Source organism: Pogona vitticeps, chromosome 1 (assembly GCF_051106095.1).
Source record: "Pogona vitticeps strain Pit_001003342236 chromosome 1, PviZW2.1, whole genome shotgun sequence".
In the NCBI taxonomy this organism is placed as follows: domain Eukaryota; kingdom Metazoa; phylum Chordata; class Lepidosauria; order Squamata; family Agamidae; genus Pogona; species Pogona vitticeps.
The window spans coordinates 333,081,721-333,100,073 of NC_135783.1; the positions used below are offsets into that span (position 1 = coordinate 333,081,721).

Here is an 18,353-nt window from a genome sequence, read left to right on the forward strand (position 1 = left end):
TGATGAGGGTGTCTTGACAAAACCCATTTAAAAAAAAGTCAGCTTCTGCTCTACTCCACAACAATAAAAACACCAGTGATATCTGTCAACAGCATTATCAACAAAAAAGTTATATTTTCGTGCAACAAATGTGCAAAACTCAGATTTTCAGTGCAAAATACTACCTTTTCTGTTGCATAGCCACATCATTTTAATAGAAAAATGCTATGAAATGAGAACAAAAAAGCACAGCAATATGATTAATCTCAACCAAAGGGAGAAAACTTTTGAAGTGGTTTATCTCATGTGTGAGAACAAAATAAAAATGTATAACCCCTGGGGAGATATTAAAGGGACTCAGCATAGAAAATAGGCTGATCTGGGGAGCATTCACTGGCATGTGAGTAAGGGAGGAGTATCGTGCTGAGACATCCTATCTGTTTGTGCTGACCTGCTCAAGTAAGTAGAGGAAACAAACAGTTCTTGTTCATCAAATGCTAACTAGTGTGAATGTTTGCCTGTCTTCCTGGCGATCAGACTTTCAACCATCATTTCAGTGGTAAGTTAGCTGCTAGTACACAATGCATATTGCTCATTAAGCAAATTCCAGTCATTGTTCTCGGACCTGCAGCTTTGGAGTCTCAGTCAGGGAGCTGAAATCCCTACTGTGCTTTGCAGAAAGGGGCCAACCAAGACCCCTTGAGTGTGTGTTGCTGATAGGGTTTATGTCCCCTGCAACCTGTGTGGTCTTTGGCAAGTTATGGGGTGTCAGAGCACCAAGGGACGGAGGGGCTGGTAAACCACCCTGAATATTTTATGCTTAGAAAACCTAGGAGGTTTGTTTACACCTTCCATTGAATGAAAATTTATATTGGAATAAAGTTTGGGTACAATATGTTGCAAGATGCCCTTTGTATTTAGAACAAATACATAATAACCTCTGAATAATAATAACCTTTAAACTGCAAAGCTGGAAGGGACCCTATCAAGTCCAGCCCCTCTCAAGGAGGCATAGTGGGGAATTGACCTCCCCATCTCGGGCTCTGCAGCCAGAGACCTAAGCTACTGAGCTATCCAGCAGTTCATAATACTGTGGTGACAAATACATATATCTGATTTTAAACATGTGAAGAAAAAAACATAACATGCACTTTAATTTTTATATGTTTAATTTGGCAATTCCTGATGCCGTTCAAGCAACTGACCCATAAGCACCTTTTGAAACATGCGGTTTATTTGGGTAGCATTGAGCTGCCAGTACTGCAACAAAGCCACTAATTTTGTGACTGCTCCACGCTTGGATTATTCACTCTTGCCATGAATAAGATAGTCTTAGACTGATAATCAACTATCAGGAAGACGAATGGCCTGTTGAATTTTACTGTGATAACGCCGAAACGGTCGCCAATCTGAAGCACTGCGGCAGCTGCAGCTTCAGTGCCATTCTCACGGACATTTAGAAAAGCTTTGTGAATTGTCTGCAAGGAAAGGAAAAAAATTATTATAGGAGAGTAACCTGGTATTTATTATACAAGCTAGATCTGGTCTAGTAATGTAGTGGACAGAGTGATGTTCGTGGACTTAGGAAGCCTGGTTTCACGTCCCCATTCAGTCATAGAAAGGCACTGGGGGTATGAAATTGGTAAAAACACTCCTTAACTATCAAGCTTACTTTGAGAGCCTATTTTAGCATCTCTATAAAGTCAGTTCCGACTTTACGGCACATAACAACAGCATAACATATTTGGCCCAATCTCATAATGCTGTCCTGTCTCAGTGTTGTCTGATCTCCTTAGTACCATACACTCCCCACTTCAGTCATGGATTGAAAGTTATCTTGCCTTTCTGTATACAATGCTCTTGTAGTGCATAAGGTACCTTGAAATGTTTTCAAGCCTTCGAAAGAAAGACTTGAAAATCCAAAATTGTTTTTGCATAGGTCCTCCTTTGTTCTCCTTAATTCTCCTAATGTTCCCCTCAAAGCTGTTGAAGCAGCCTGAGAAATGTCAAAAATAACTATTACTGGTGTTAATTACTAAAAATAATACTTGTTTTGCAGGGGACTTTGGCGGTGACAAAGGCTTTTGTTTATTTCCCCCCTTTTGGCATTGATTTTGTAGAAAATGGAGTCATTTTTTCCTCCTTCACAAAAAAATTCTTTACATTTTGCATAAATCCTTTCTTCTCTGTGCTGCTGATACCACAACCTTGTCCTTTTCACTCTTCTGCATGAATGAGAGTTTTTCTGCAAGGGTTTTGGTGAGCTGAGAAACCTTTCTTGGTTGTGGATGAATGAAAATGGAGAGTATCATGATTGGACATCCTGATCTTTCAGAGTCTCAGTTTCCAAGGAGTTAGTAGGCATCCTTCAGTCTCGAGAGACTATGGTAACGTGCTCTGTATGGAGGACTTGGAACAGCGCCTAGTGTGGCTGAGAACGTCAATTTGAGAGTGACAATCCCTTCCACACTGAAGACAAATACAATCTGTCCCCTCTCCAGCTCTCTGGTTTTCCTGGTTTCGGGACTGCCTCTTTGCCTTTCCCTGCTGAACAAGTGTCTCTTCAAGTTGGAAGAGGCCATGCTGCATCGGCTGCCTCCATGCTGAATGCTCAGGTGTCAAGTTTTCCCATCTGTTGAGGTCCATTCCTAAGGCCTTCAGATCCCGCTTGCAGATATCTTTGTATCGCAGCTGTGGTCTCCCTCTGGGGCACTTTCCCTGCACTAATTCTCCATACAGGAGATCTTTTGGAATCCGACCGTCAACCATTCTCACGACATGCCCAAACCAAAGTAGATGTTAGAGAGCCCCCACACATAGCAGAAGCTCTCAATTTCAGTCTACAGCTCTCCCGGCAATGCCAAAGGATCTAAAGGATCCCTGCAATGCCAATGTTCTAAATATTACAAAGGAGTTCAGGTTAGCCCACTCCTGAATGCCTGGATCAACTCATGGGATGTTGTATATCTACCTTTCTTTGGATGTCTGAATAGGGTGAGGCTGGATAAGTTTGGGCAAGAGAATGCCTAAGTGTCACTGCCGAGGCAGATGCTTTCTTACAGCTGCTGCACATACAACAGTCTTTCTTATATGAAATGATGACCTCTGTACAGAATGTGTACACTCATGTGTACTTCAAATGTACTTTCATATATACAAAATTGCACAAATGTCTATTATGGCATGTCTGTTTGGAAAACATTGTCACATTTCCCCCATATATGGAGAATATCTATCTATGCAGAGAAGCACTCAGGAATTTATGCAGATCCTCTATCTCCTGCACTACATGTTTGGGTATCTTGAAACAAGGATGTACTTGTCCCCAAAATAACACGACAGTGTTTGATTTCATTGTTGCAGCACAATTACTTTAGGAAAGCATACCTTTGAAACCCTGAGGTTACGTGCTCCAGTAATACCGGATAGGTCAGCACGGTCTGTAAATACGTCAGTAACTCCCAATTTATTTAATATCTTTTTAACATCATAACTAGTAGACATGGAAAACCTTGGAAGAAAGAGGGCTAGTTTCCTGTTGGAAAAAGAAACAGAAGAATGGCGTTATTCTATGACTCCTCAGCTGTACATTCCTCTGCCCTCCTCTAGAATGGTGTATATAAGACAAAGTGGTCATACTCCTGTTGCATAACTATATCTCCTTCACTTTGTTGCACAGTAAACTCCAAGATAGACATTATTTTCAGTTAGTCAAAAATCCTTTATTTTGTTATTGTGTTTTAACATCCACAATTCAAAACATCAGGAAAAAGTCTGACTGCAGAATATTGTCCTTGAGTTGCCAGCTGGAAATGGATGCCAAGCTTTACATAGCAAAGGACAGCCTGCTTGTTGACAACACCAATAGCTACAGTCAAAATGGTCTACAGCAGTGGGTTCTTAACCTTGGGTTACTCAGGTGTTTTTGGACTGCAACTCCCAGAAGCCTTCACCACCAGCTGTGCTGGCTGCCGTTTCTGGGAGTTGCAGTTCAAAAACACCTGAGTAACCCAAGGTTAAGAACCACTCGTCTACAGGATGCCCTCTTGTGCTTACTACCATTCACAAAGTGATACAAAGCAAGGGAAAATCTCAGAAGTTGACTCCTTTTCCCATCAGTCAATCACTTCTCATTAAAACACAAAGCAATTATCAGGGCTGCTGTTCAGTGTGAAGAACAGTAATTTCACAGCTTAAATGAGCTTCTGAATATTTGTTTTCTATTCCTTTTTAAAATATATTTTTAAAATATTGTTACAACCAGATACAGTATCCTTTTCCCAGTTTCAATTGCCTGAGTTTACTACAAGTGAGTTAAAGAGTTCTCCTCCTGAGAGTCAGTTTATTGTATCCTGACTGGCAGGGTCAAATGTTTAGAAATCCCCTTGGGACTCACAAGCTGGACTTTTCAGTTTATTTCATCTGTTTAAAACCTGCTGACAAAAAAGATTGCCAGTGTCTGTACAGGGGGTATATTTTACCTACAGTATACCCTGTTTTCCCGAAAAGAAGACCTACCCTGAAAATAAGTCCTTGTATGATTTTTCAGGATGCTCGTAATATAAGCCCTACCCCCAAAATAAGTCCCAGTAAAGTGAAACCTCACTCTCCACCATTGTGCAGCAACCAGAAGAAGATGACATGACTGTATTTGCATAAATGTAGACTGCTGTACACGAAAAAAAATCCCCTGAAAATGAGCCCTAATGTGTTTTTTGGAACAAAAATTAATATAAAACCCTGTCTTATTTTCGGGGAAACATGGTGCTTTAAAAACCCCATACCTTTAAATCTCTTTGACCATAGCATCACCAAATCTGGTACACAGTAACATAATATTGTCTACTGTTACTATGCCAAATATTTTGGTCATTTGAAATCTGGTTTCAGAGTAACAAGTCACTGCATTCTCATGTAGCAAGAATCCAACAAGCATTTCTGCAGGCACAGTTGCAAACATTTTTTTAGTCTGGCAAACAACACAGAACGCCTAGGCGTAACTTCCTGCAAACCACAGGCATAATTTTATGCTATGCCAAGTGCATTTTCCTAGTATGCCAGTACAGGATTTGAGCCATGGTATATTAATTGAGATTGTAATCAAAGGACTTGAAGGTAACTTAACAGCATGTAAAAATGGCAACATATCTATATTAAATAAAATAAAAGAAATAAAATGTAATCTGGATTAGATTTTGATGAAGAAGGAATGAAAACTGGTAGGAGGACATCAGTAATTTAAGATGTGCAGATGATAACCATATTACTGACAGAAAGCAGGAATGACTTGAAATAACAGAAGATTAAAGAAAAAAATGCAAGAGCAGGACCACACTCCTGTTTATAAGATCCCACCCCTTCTAACCCCCAATTTAAGAAAACTTAGCTTTGAGTGTTTAGCCTCTGGGCTCAGAATGCTTGGACATGAGGAGTCCCTATTGTCTTCCAATTGGTTTGTTCAGCATCAGCTGACATCAGTTCCATAAGCCTCGTGTTTGGAGGAAGCTAAGCCTCCTGACTGAAGGAAGCCTGTTTGCAGAGGCAAGGTAAGTGCCGTTTTGTTCTTTCCTCGATTTTTAGTGCAATGATTTTAGGAAAAAGTAGCATCTTATAAACAGAAAATTATGGTACTCCACCACCTTTCTGTGGGGGTCAGAACTGGGAAGACAGTCCCCTCTCCAATATTTAACTTCATTACAGAATAGCAACTCTAAGTGGTATATGACAGTGGTCCCCAATCTTGGGCCTCCAAATGTTATTGGACTTCAACTCCCAGAAATCCTGGCCAGAAGAAGTGGTGATGAAGGCTTCTGAGAGTTGTAGTCCAAGAACATCTGGAGCCCAAGGTTGGGGACCACTGGGACCAAGATATGGCAGATGGTAGAATGACAGTTGTGCTGTGAGCACAGGTTGGAACCAAGTTCCCTCAACTAAGGTCTTAACACTCCATCAGCCACAACACACCAGCTTACCCTACTTCCAACGATTGTTCCCATTTTAGCAACACGTCTTTCCCAAGTGCAGCTTCCACCTGTTTCAGTTTTCCTTGGTCAGGGAGAACGAACAAGGCCTTCACATTACCCTTGTAGGGAACTTGGACAACCAGGCAGGACAGTTTCTTGTCTTCGTAATAATTATAATAGTCATCGTTGATCATCATGGGAACTTGCACCTTTGTTTTCGCATCCACAAAGAAATCACTGTTTTTAGTATAGTTACGATTAAAAGGACTTTCCCACTGCGCTGATGAAGAGAAAAGCATGAGGATTGAACATATTTGCATGTTAGAAATTTATCACCATTTCACATATATCCAAATTTCAGTAATGCAACAGGAGTCCGTATTGGGTCTTTTAAAACTGTGGATGTTTCTTAATGGCTTTCAGCGATAGAATAATAATGTGCAATATACGAAATCCCAAATTTTGCCATGTTTTGTTTTCATCTCTGCCTTCCATGAAATGCTGTCTGTAACTGGAATTACAGTGATGCCTTGAGTTGCGAATTTAATTTGTTCCGGGGTGATGGTCATAATTCAAGTTGGTCATAACTAAAAGCACCATTTCCTATAGGAATACACTGAAATGCAATTTATTTATTTATATTTATTTACTTATTTGATTTATATCCCGCCCATCTGGTATATTATACCACTCTGTTCCAGTTGTTTTTGGTTGTATCTCAACGCGCTGGTTGTATCTCAAAGCATTAGTTCCCATAGGAACTAATGTAAAAGCGATTAATCCGTCCACTGGGGGAAGACTTTTTTAACCTATGATGACCTCTAAGGTTAAAAAAAGGGCAGGAAAGGAGGGAGGCAATGATTCTAAAAGCCCATGTACCTCCTCCACTGATATACAACACAGTTTAAATACAGATTGAAAGATATCCCAAGAGGATGTACGGCCCAAAAACCATGTGACTGCCATGTGATTGTAAAAAGGATTTAAAAACCCCTGATGCAAGTCTGCATTTATTATCATAGTATAATCATGCTCTAAAATGAGACTAAACTTGAGATCAGTGGCAGATCCTCATGATATTACAAGAGTGTGATTTTCTAGTGTCAGAGAGGGGAGATGGGCACAGTTTAGCAGGGGTTGGAAATGCTTTAGGGCCAGCTAGTTATGCAGGCTACACATTGCCCCCCCCCCCGGCAAGCTGGGTACTCATTTTACCGACCTCGGAAGGACAGAAGGCTGAGTCAACCTTGAGTCAACCTACCTGGGATTGAACCCCAGGTCGTGAGCACAGTTTTGGCTGCCACATCCTTGTATGTGCTCTAGCCTTCTCCTATTTTGCTTCATTGATCACAGCTCTGGATTAAAGCAGGGCAAAGGGTGATCTCTGCGCCGGAGAGGTCGTTTAGGTGCGATCATGTCAACACCCCTGGTGGCAGCAGCCAGCCAGCTATCAACCATAGCTTCAACAGATTTTTATCACAAATCTTACAATCCTCTGTTTCAGATGTTCTACCTGACAAACACCTTACAGACAACTAAATGTGGTTCATGAGGGAGAAAGGCCTTCACTAGAAGGTTTTGAGCCCAAGGTGTTGGTTTCTGCTCATTGCGTTGGCTGACATTCTGCTGAACTACTTCCCACTTCTCACATGAGAGTATATTCAGCATCTTATGAGCTAATGGGATTCTCTAGGACACTGGTTCTTAACCTTGGGTTACTCAGGAGTTTTGGACTGCAACTCCCAGAAGCCTTCACCACCAGCTGTCCTGACTGGGGTTTCTGGGAGTTGCAGTTCAAAAGCATCCGAGTAACAAAGGTTAAGAACCACTGCTCTAGGAAACCCTTTTCTATTCCTCAGGCCTGTTTCTATACCAGTTTTTCTTATTAGAGAAAATGGAGATTACCACCAAAACCTTTGAGGCACCAAACATTAACTTCATGGCCAGACGTCTGTCAGAGCATGGAAACTCTAAAGCCATTGCTTAAATTGTAGGCCTCTAAAGGGGACTAACAACCATACATAAAATTGAGGAAATTATCAATTTGTCTTACCTTTGAAATAAATATAGTTTACAAGGACAGCGAGAACTGACGAATCAAGATCTTTGATTACATCAACTATTTTTCCATGTGTTTGCTTCTGTACGTAGTTATTGATCTGCTTTACAGCTTCTTGGGGTTTTTTGAAATTAGTAGGAAGAGCATCAGCTTGATAAAAATTCTTGGCATCAGTCAAGAACTTCTTGAGGAGTGTGAACTGATCATTCGTGAAAAGAGCATTTCCAAGGCTCAGCTCAAACCCAGCCTTTGGGCGGTTTAGCGATTGGAGAAGACTCTGAAAACCTTTGTGTATATCTCCCTCACTGATCCCCTTCTGGTTAAAGCCAAGCCCTGCCAAAAGCTGACTCAGTGTGGTGGATTTAGCCCCCAGTGACAGGAAGGCAAAGGCAGTAGAGATGCAGACAGGAGAAAAGAAAATGTTCTTCCCAGGTTCCTCTGAAGCAATCTGATGGTAAAATCGAAAGGCAAAATCCTCATTGCCAGGGGCTATCTTTACATAAGGCAAATTGCTCTGTTGTTGGGCAGGTTGAGTTGCACAGTTGGCAACAGCGAAGAGCCCAGCAAAAAGCCACCATGAATGGAGATTGGACATCTTGTTCCTGTGGAAGAAATCTGCAAAGAAGGAAGATAAACATTGCAAAATTCCATGACTTTATCCAAGGTATCTCTTCTGTTCAACTGAGCCACTGGCTGTATCGTTTTCTTGAGATATTTCTCTCCATGTATCATTCTCTGAAGGCCTGACTACATAGGTTCTCTTATGGGACCAGTTCAACTGAGCGGACCAAAATGGAAACTGCAACAGAAGCATACTTTAAATCTAATTGAAAAGTGATGTTTGTACCCCAACAACGTGTAGGAACTTGAGAGGAAATTGTTCAGACATGTGCTTTTCACCATCATAGCTCCTTGATGATGATAATAACTATTATTATGTGCCGTTATATCAATTCTGGCTTGTAGAAACCCTTTGCAGGGTTTTCTTAGTAGAGAGTATTCACTTGTGGATTACCAGACCTTTTTTCTGGGGGCGCTCTTCCCAAGGGACACAAGAGACTCCGTGCGGAGTCAAATCCCTGGTCTCTGACTCTGTAGTAAGGTAATCAACTCACTAAGCTATCTAGTAACAACTCTAAATGATGGTAGTACATGTCGCTTCAGCTCTGCTCCTTTGGCTGGGATTATTATCTGGTAGGTTCTCCCTCAGCTAAGACCTCTGAGTTGCTGCCTAGCTTGCGCATCCCACAGGGATTCTGGCTGACAGGTTTCTCCAGTCATTCCTCCACTCTCTTTGCTTCGTTATTTTAAGAACAACAACAACAACAACAAAAGATATGTCTGTACAGGAATGGCAGCAACGGCCTAACAGTCCAAGGTAAGATGACATGGCCGAATGGCTTCAAACCTAAGAAATTTATCTTTAAGAAAAAAAGAGCACAATTTATTTGAATCACATTGTACATATGGATGGGTAGAATTTCAAAGCATGGATGATCAGAATAATTATCAATCAGATATTGAGGCCATGTCCAAACCTTAGCCTGCCTTTTAGTTCTGAGCCAATGAAAACTGTATCAGAGCCTTTTGAATATCTATGTCCAAGGAAGACACTGACAAGTTATACTTCTGCCATGTTCATTTACCTTTTCCCCAATGAAAATAGCAGAACATTGGAACATGAAGCAAAGCTCATAACAAACACAGCATGATACTTTGCTTACCTGTTCTTGGCAGTACAGAGGAGCAGACTTCACCCCACAATCAGAGAATGATGATGAGGAACGCAAGACAGCTTTGAACCAACTGAACAGAGTTGAACTGATTCTGGGAGAGCTGTTCTTTCTGACAGGGAAAGAGTGGGTTTTTATAGGAAAAGTCCTCAGTCCAGTGCAATGCGAAACCCCTCTTCAGGTTTTTCAAGTAATCAATCATATTCTCCAACAATATGCAATTCTGTCACAATATTGCGCAAGTGACATTTGCTAGAAATATGTGTTCCTTCCCCTTCATGGATTGCTGACCTGTCATGGCGAAGGGGCTTGAGTAATTCAGAGAAGCTATGGGCTATGCAGTGCAGGGACACCCAAGATGGAAAGGTCAAACATGATCCACCTGGAGCAGGAGCTGGCAAGCCACTCCAGTATCTTTGCCAAGAATACCCCATGAACAGAAACAAAAGGCTGAAATAGGGGCCAGGGAACTTTTTCCCTTTTACCCTCCCCCCCAAAAAAAGAATTATATACGCCAACATTACCCCCTTGATTTGAAAGGAAGGATCTCAGTTGAGCACTCGTCGCCCAGACCTGGGCCGCCACCTCCACTGCCTGGTGGGGCTGTGCTCAGTCCTTGGCTCCACAGGGGTGGCTCCCCTTCTCCGCTGGCGGGTGGCTCCTGGGTGGCCGTCGAAGAGCAGCAGGTGGCTTGTCCTCGGTGTCGGGGCTCCCGTGGGCCTCACCATCGAAGTGAACAGAGGCGCTGCCGAAGGAAGTTGCACAGCTGGGCGAGCGCTGCTGCTGCCCAACGGGCTACTCTGGGGACGGGGTGTAGGGGGCAGTGGTGATGTCCCAGTGACAGGAGGCTGAGCCTGGCCTAGGCCAGCGTCATTGCCGTTCCTGCCCCACTCCACTGCGATCCACCTCTCCAGGCACTGGAAGGAGAGGCTCCTCCTAGCTGGGGCGCTCTGGCCACTTGCCCTGGCCTCGATCTCTACCATGGCCAGCCCCACTGCTGTCGCCTCAGTTGCCGTACGCCGCTGGCTGGAGCCGGCCGTCATCCACTGTGGCTCAGTTGCAGTCGGGCCAGAGAAGGGGTCAGGGACCCCCTGTGGGCAGAAGAGGAGGAGGAGGAGCAGGAGGAGAGAAGGGGGTTGGGGTTGCCTCTTCATTAACCCCAGGATTTTCATTTTTACCCCATTTGAGGTAATTTACACCTGTTCCCTGACCACTGGGCTAAAAGATATGATGCTTGAAGATGGGCCCCTCAGATAGAAAGGCATTCAAAATGCTACTGAGGAAGAGCGAAGGACAAGTACAAGTAGGTCCAGAGCTAATGAACTGGTTGGGCCAAAACCGAAAGGATGCTCATCTGTGGATGTGCCTGGAAGTGAAAGGAAAGTCCGATGCTGCAAAGAAAAATACTGCATAGGAACCTGGAATGTAAGATCTACGAACCTTGGGAAGCTGAATGAGGTCAAATAGGAGATGGCAAAGATAAACATTGACATCATGGGCGTCAGTGAACTAAAAAGGATGGGAATGGGCGAATTCAATTCAGACGATTATCATATCTACTACTGTGGGCAAGAATCCCGTAGAAGAAATGGAGTAACCCTTATAGTCAACAAAAGAGTGAGAAAAGCTGTACAGTATTGGGATACAATCTCAAAAATGATAGAATGATTTCAATATAAATCCAAGGCAGACCTTTCAACATCACAATAATCCAAGTTTATGCACCAACCACCAATGCTGGAAAGGCTGAAATTGACCAATTCTATGAAGATTTACAACACCTTCTAGAACTGACACCAAAGAAAGATGTTCTTCTCATTATAGGGGATTGGAATGCTAAAGTAGGGAGTCAAGAGATAAAATGAACAACAGTGAAGTTTGGCCTTGGAATTCAAAACGAAGCAGGGCAAAGGCTAATAGAGTTTTGTCAAGAGAACAAGCTGGTCATCACAAACACTCTTTTCCAACAACGCAAGAGGCGACTCTTCACATGGACATCACCAGATGGGTAATTCCGAAATCAGATTGATTATATTCTCTGCAGCCAAAGGTGAGGAAGCTCTAAGTCAGTAAAAACAAGTCCTGGAGCTGATTGTGGCTCTGATCATCAGCTTCTTATCGCAAAATTCAAGTTTAAACTGCAGAAAGTAGGAAAAAACCCACTGGGCTAGTCAGTTATAATCTAAACCAAATCCCTTATGAATACACAGTGGAAGTGAAGAACAGATTTTAAGGAACTCAATTTGGTGGACAGAGTGCCTGAAGAACTTTGGATAGAGGCTCGTAACATTGTACAGGAGGCAGCAATAAAACCATCCCAAAGAAAAGGAAATGCAAGAAAGCAAAGTGGCTGTCCAATGAGGCCTTAGAAATAGCAGAGAGGAGAAGGGAAGCTAAATGCAAGGGAGATAGGGAAAGTTACAGAAAATTGAACACAGACTTCCAAAGAATAGCAAGGAGAGACAAGAGGGCCTTCTTAAATGAACAGTGCAAAGAAATAGAAGGAAAAGAATAGAACGGGAAAAACCAGAGATCTGTTCAAGAAATTTGGAGATATTAAAGGAACATTTTGTGCAAAGATGCACATGATAAAAGACAAAATTGGAAGGGACCTAACAGAAGCTGAAGACATCAAGAAGAGGTGGAAAGAATACAGAGAGGAATTATACCAGAAAGATCAGGATGTTCCAGACAACCCAGATAATATGGTTGCTGACTCACATCCTAGAGAATTAAGTCAAGTGGGCCTTAGAAAGCACGGCTAACAACAAGGCCAGTGGAGGTGATGGCATTCAGTTAAACTATTTAAAATATTAAAAGATGACGCTGTTAAGGCCAACTTCAGTATGCCAACAAGTTTGGAAAATTCAACAGTGGCCAGAGGATTGGAAAAGATCAGTCTACATCCCAATCCCAAAAAAGGGCAATGCCAAAGAATGCTCCAACTACCGTACAATTGCACTCATTTCACAGACTCGCAAGGTTATGCTCAAAATCTTCCAAGGCAGGCTTCAGCAGTATGTGGACCGAGAACTCCCAGAAGTACAAGGTGGATTTTGAAGGAGCAGAGGAACTATAGACCAAATTGCTAACATGCGCTGGATTATGGAGAAAGCCAGAGAATTCCAGAAAAACATCTACTTCTGCTTCATTGACTATGCAAAAGCCTTTGACTGTGTGGACCACAGCAAACTATGGGAAGTCCTTAAAGAAAATGGAGTGCCTGACCACCTTATCTCCCTCCTGAACATTCTATATGTGGGACAGGAAGCAACATTTAGAACTGGATATGGAACAACTGATTGATTCAAAATGTGGAAAGGAGTACAACAAGACTGTATATTGTCCCCTGGCTTTATTTAACTTATATGCAGAATGCATCATACGAAAGGCCAGACTGGAGGAATCCCAAACCGGAATTAAGATTGCCGGAAGAAATATCAACAACCTCCGATATGCAGATGATACCACTAAGAACATCTTAATAAGGGTGAAAAAGGAGAACGCAAAAAATGGTCTGAAGCTCAACATAAAAAAAACTAAGATCATGGTCACTGGTCCCATCACCTCATGGGAAATAGAAGGGGAAGATATGGGGGCAGTGACAGATTTCACTTTCTTTCACTTTCAGATTTCACTTTCTCCATGATCACTGCAGATGGTGACAGCAGCCACGAAATTAAAAGACACCTGCTTCTTGGGAGGAAAGTGATGACAAACCTCGACAGTATCTTAAAAAGCAGAGACATCACCTTGTTGACAAAAGTCCGCATAGTCAAAGCTATGGTTTTTTCTGTAGTGATGTATAGAAGTGAGAGCTGGACCATAAAGAAATCTGACTGCCAAAGAATTGATGCTTTTGAATTGTGGTGCTGGAGGAGACTCTTGAGAGTCCCCTGGACTGCAAGGTGAACAAACCTATCCATTCTAAAGGAAATAAACCCTGAGTGCTCACTGGAAGGACAGATCCTGAAGCTGAGGCGCCCATACTTTGGCCATCTCATGAGAAGAGAACACTTCCTGGAAAAGACTCTGATGTTGGGAAAGTGTAAAGGCAGGAGGAGAAGGGGACGACAGAGGATGAGATGGTTTGACAGTGTCACCGAAGTGACCAACATGAATTTGGCCCAGCTCTGGGAGGCAGTGGAAGACAGGAGGGCCTGGCGTGCTCTGGCCCATGGATTCACGAAGAGTCAGACATGACTAAACGAATGAACAACAACAACAAATGTATTCCTTTCCCTTAACAAAGATGTGGACTTGCACTACAGACAAATCCTAGGTGTTCCTTTTCGGAAACCTGGAGCAGGCAGGATCAACTGGTCTGGCTCCATTTTCATCAGTTCCTACAGTTTTCTTTTGGATAATCTGCAGTCTGCTTTTGTGTATAGAAGCCTATCGTGGCCTTGGTAGAGTTGGGTTCCTACTAGGGTTGGATGGACTGCTTGGGCTTGTTGTTGGGGGCGAGGGGACTATCTCATTCCTTTATAGGAATGGTAATCTTGAGCACTGCTAATGTCCCGTTTAGACTATTGCAAAGCACGTTTTTGTGGATCTCCCCTTGAACATGGATGCTATGGAAAAAGAAAAATGTAGATTTTGGCAGGAATATCTTTTAGAACTCATACAATGCTGGTTCTGAAAGTTTTGTACTGGTAAATACACATACACATCTGTTCCAAGGTCAAGATACTGTTTTTGGCTTTGTAAGAATAAAGAGTTTGGGATCTAAATATTTGAGAGAGTTCCTTTTCCTTATATACCTGCTTGATCATTATTTAGGGGTCTGTGGAGCCAAAGGTTGAGGGAGGCTCTCCACACCTGGGCAGGCAGCCCAACTGTACCTCTTGGGGTCATGCATCTCTCTGAACCCAGACACTGGGGAGGCCTCACTTGCCATTTTGTTTAAAATTGTGAAATAAAATTATGTCTCTAGTTTACCCACCTCAAGTCTTTCCTCCTTCCTGGTAAGCCATAACTGAATGAAGGGGCCATGTGCTTTGCGTCAAAAAAATTATATGGAGATGTTATCTACTAAAAAGATATGGGAGATGCCTCCACGAAGCTCGAACTGGCATGACCAACCCGTTTAACTCCATTTTTCCATCTCTCAAACACTGATAAGGTTGCATCAACTTTGGATATTTTTCTTTTGGAGAACTTTTATTGCTCATTGGGTAAATGCATGCGTTTCACAGAAAAGGTCCCTGAATATCTTACCTAAAGGAAAAACATTAAAGGTGCATCTGAAATCTTTGACAGGCAAAATCAAATCTGTTGGACATCCCTTTCCCTCCCTTTTATGCACCAATTTAGGCTGTTACGCTTTGGAAAAGGCATGCGGGACTCTGTATATCTTGTACACAAAATGTGCAGATGCAACCATAGGCATCTCCAGCCAGGTCCGACTCAAAGAAACCTCCGACTGAAATGCTGATAAGTGACAGTCAATCAGTATAGTAGAGAATATTGTGCCATGCTAACAAATGATCTTCCTTTGTATAAGGCTGTACTAGAGAGGCTATATGCAATATATGGCCTACTAGGGATATGAAAGCCTGCCTGCGTTTTTTGAATCAGAGGAAGTTGCGACTTTTGATGGAGAAGGATTCCATAATATGGGTGTTTCATATTATTTCCCAGAGGTTCCAGAGAGTTTTACATCATTGTCTATGCCAGTGGTTCTTAACGTGGGCGATAATGCCCCCCAAGGGGCGATTTCATTTTTCAGGGGGGCGGTAGAACAAAAAGGGGCGGCGTGGGGGCGGTGGAGCAGAAGGGGGCGGTAGGGGGGCTCTGGAGCAAGCCAAACCTGTGAAGATGGCTGCAGCCTTTTTACAATGTGAATAAATATATATTTTCCTCCAATTTTAATTTAGTTTCAGGCTTTTTGTCTTGAAATTTTTAGTTCCTGCATTTGTTTTTATGCCCTTTTTATATTTCTTTTTGCGTCTTAAAATTCACTTGCAACTAAATCATTAAATGTTACTTTTTGGGGGGCATTTCATTTTCTTGGAATTTAATTTTGTTTTCAGGGGTCATTGGATTTAAGTGTCATAAATAAATAAATAAATAAATAAATAAATAAATAAATAAACAAATAAATAAACAAATAAATAAACAAACAAATAAACAAACAAACAAATAAATAAATAAATAAATAAATAAATAAATAAATAAATAAATAAATAAATAAATAAATTTTAAAAAATAAAAATGAAAAAATGAATAAATATCACCGTGGGGAGGGGGTGATGATAACTTCCTCAATGGCTCAAGGGGGCGTTTCTTTCAAAAAGGTTAAGAACCACTGGTCTATGCGGTTAAGCATATTACACAGAGAGTTTTGTTACAAAGTAGTAGTTTCATTCTGTACTCCCTATTTGTTAAAATTTTCTTTAGTGACTGGCTGACAAGGGGAACTCTTAAAGAGAATGGTGGATTTCTCTTGTTTTTAATGTGTTTTTTTAACACTGCTTTTATATGTGAGTTTAATTCTTTTCAATATGGTAATAATTTATTATTATAAACTTTTCTACGGCTTCTTTTTTATTTCTGTAAGATGCCTGCATCCTTTTTAAAAGAAAGGTGGGGTAAAAATACTTTCACAATCTCACCGCCACTCTTCCTCAATCTTTTCTAGCCGCCACCGCCATCTCTCCTTTCTCGACTCCTGCTGCTCGCTCAAATACCTCCAGGCAAACCAATAAACGTTTTTCCCTTTCCCCCCTCTTTTTTTTAAAAAATTCATTCATTCATTCATTCATTCATTCATTCATTCATTCATTCATTCATTCATTCATTCATTCATTCATTCATTCATTTCAAAAGAAAAGACAGTCCATCATGTTACAAGTAATAAACACTAAGCTTAACAAAGTAAACTGTCATCTTACTTGTTATATAATTTAACTGTTGACCAATTGCTATTCCCCACAATTCTCAAAATCACATTTACACCATTTCCCGTCTCATCTTAAAGAAATATCGACCAACAATCTAAATGCTCCAAATTCTTTTTCCAAACCACATGTCTTGAGACTTATTTTATTGGCATATTTTAATAAAGGCTTCCAATTTTCAGTGAATTGACTGTGCCTTATTTCTTCTCTATATACTCTAACTTTATTAGTCATTTTTTCCATCAACATTGTATGTTATATCTTATTTGTAAATGCTTGTAATGAGAGATCTTGAGCATTTTTCCAATTTATAGCTGTGATTGGGTTTGTTAGAAGACTGAGGCAGTTCCTCCTTTTTTGGAGGGAAATAACCAATGAATCAGAGGACATGGTGGCGCTGTGGGCTAAACCGCAGAAGCCTGTGCTGCAGGGTCAGAAGACCAGCAGTTGTAAGATCGAATCCACGCGACGGAGTGAGCTCCCATCGCTTTGTCCTAGCTCCTGCCAACCTAGCAGTTCGAAAGCATGCAAATGGGAGTAGATAAATAGGTACCATCTTGGTGGGAAGGTAAAACGGCTTTCCCTAGTCACACTGGCCACGTGGCAATGGAAACTGTCTTTGGAGAAGCGCTTGAAAACGGGATGAGCACCGCCCCCTAGAGTCGGACACGACTGGACTAAAAATGTCAAGGGGAACCTTTACTGGTTGTTCTGGGTTTTTCTGGCTCTTTGGCCATGTTCTGAAGGTTGTTCTTCCTGACGTTTCGCCAGTCCCTGTGGCCGGCATCTTCAGAGGACAGCCTGAAAAACCCAGAACAATAATTAGATCCCGGCTGTGAAAGCCTTCGCAAATATAGGGTACCTTTACCTTTACCTTTACCTAACCACTGAATCTCTTTTGAAAGATCAACAGGTTTATTTGCTGTAATATTTGGTGATTCCACAACAACTTCTATAGCATCAAACAACTAAGATCAGGTAAATATCCATAAGGTGATGATGAAAATCGTGACTGTAAATTAGGAAAATTTATTGAGGGGCTGGTCCAAACCGTTCCTGGTCTGCAGGCTTCCTCAATGGAGCACTCCGCACCGCGCATATCATGCTGCAACAAGGATGTCTTGCCCAGTCTCCCTCTTGTGGTGGTTGATTGAAAGTTGGATCTGGTCTGATTACATTCCTCCAGTGACCTTGTCCTCGGGGAAAGACCACCAATGTCCATTCTTGCATCTCCATTACTGATCCTTTCTCTTTCTTTTTAAAAATGTTTTTAAATTTGTTGTTGCAATTATGCTGTTTTATGTAATTGTATTTTATCTCTGCTGTTGGCCGCCTAGAGTAGTCCACCGCGACTAGATAGACGGGATATAAATTAAATTAAATAAATAAATAAATAAATAAATAAATAAATAAGTAAATAAATAAATAAATAAGTAAATAATAATAATAATAATAATAATAATAATAATAATAATAATAATAATAATAATAATAATAATAATAATAATAATAATAATAATAATAATAATAATAATAATAATAATAATAATAATAATAATAATTTCCAAAAGAAAAACAAATACAAGAATACAAAATACTTACTAATACTATCTAAACCACAGTGCACTCCCATACCCATGGGGCCCTTTGAAGCAATGTTTTTAATATGAACCTCTTTTCCAAAATTTTATGGATTGTTGTTTAAAGGCTTTCCCCT

At 41.3% G+C, this 18,353-nt stretch overlaps 2 protein-coding genes across 2 annotated transcripts; both read right to left on the bottom strand.

The window, feature by feature from the left end:
* Window positions 1-536: 536 nt before the first annotated feature.
* Window positions 537-8,087, bottom strand: LOC110088620 (serine protease inhibitor 2.1-like). The gene is made up of 3 exons (XM_078383753.1): window positions 5,952-8,087; window positions 3,367-3,514; window positions 537-1,457 (listed from the first exon to the last, which is right to left on the bottom strand). Exons 1-3 carry the CDS (start codon window positions 6,260-6,262, stop codon window positions 1,254-1,256), a joined length of 663 nt encoding a protein of 220 aa, XP_078239879.1. The 5' UTR covers window positions 6,263-8,087; the 3' UTR covers window positions 537-1,253.
* LOC144587350 (kallistatin-like) lies at window positions 7,982-8,596 on the bottom strand. The gene has a single exon (XM_078387537.1). The coding sequence runs from the start codon at window positions 8,594-8,596 to the stop codon at window positions 7,982-7,984; it is 615 nt and encodes a 204-aa protein (XP_078243663.1).
* Between the last annotated feature and the right edge of the window lie 9,757 nt (window positions 8,597-18,353).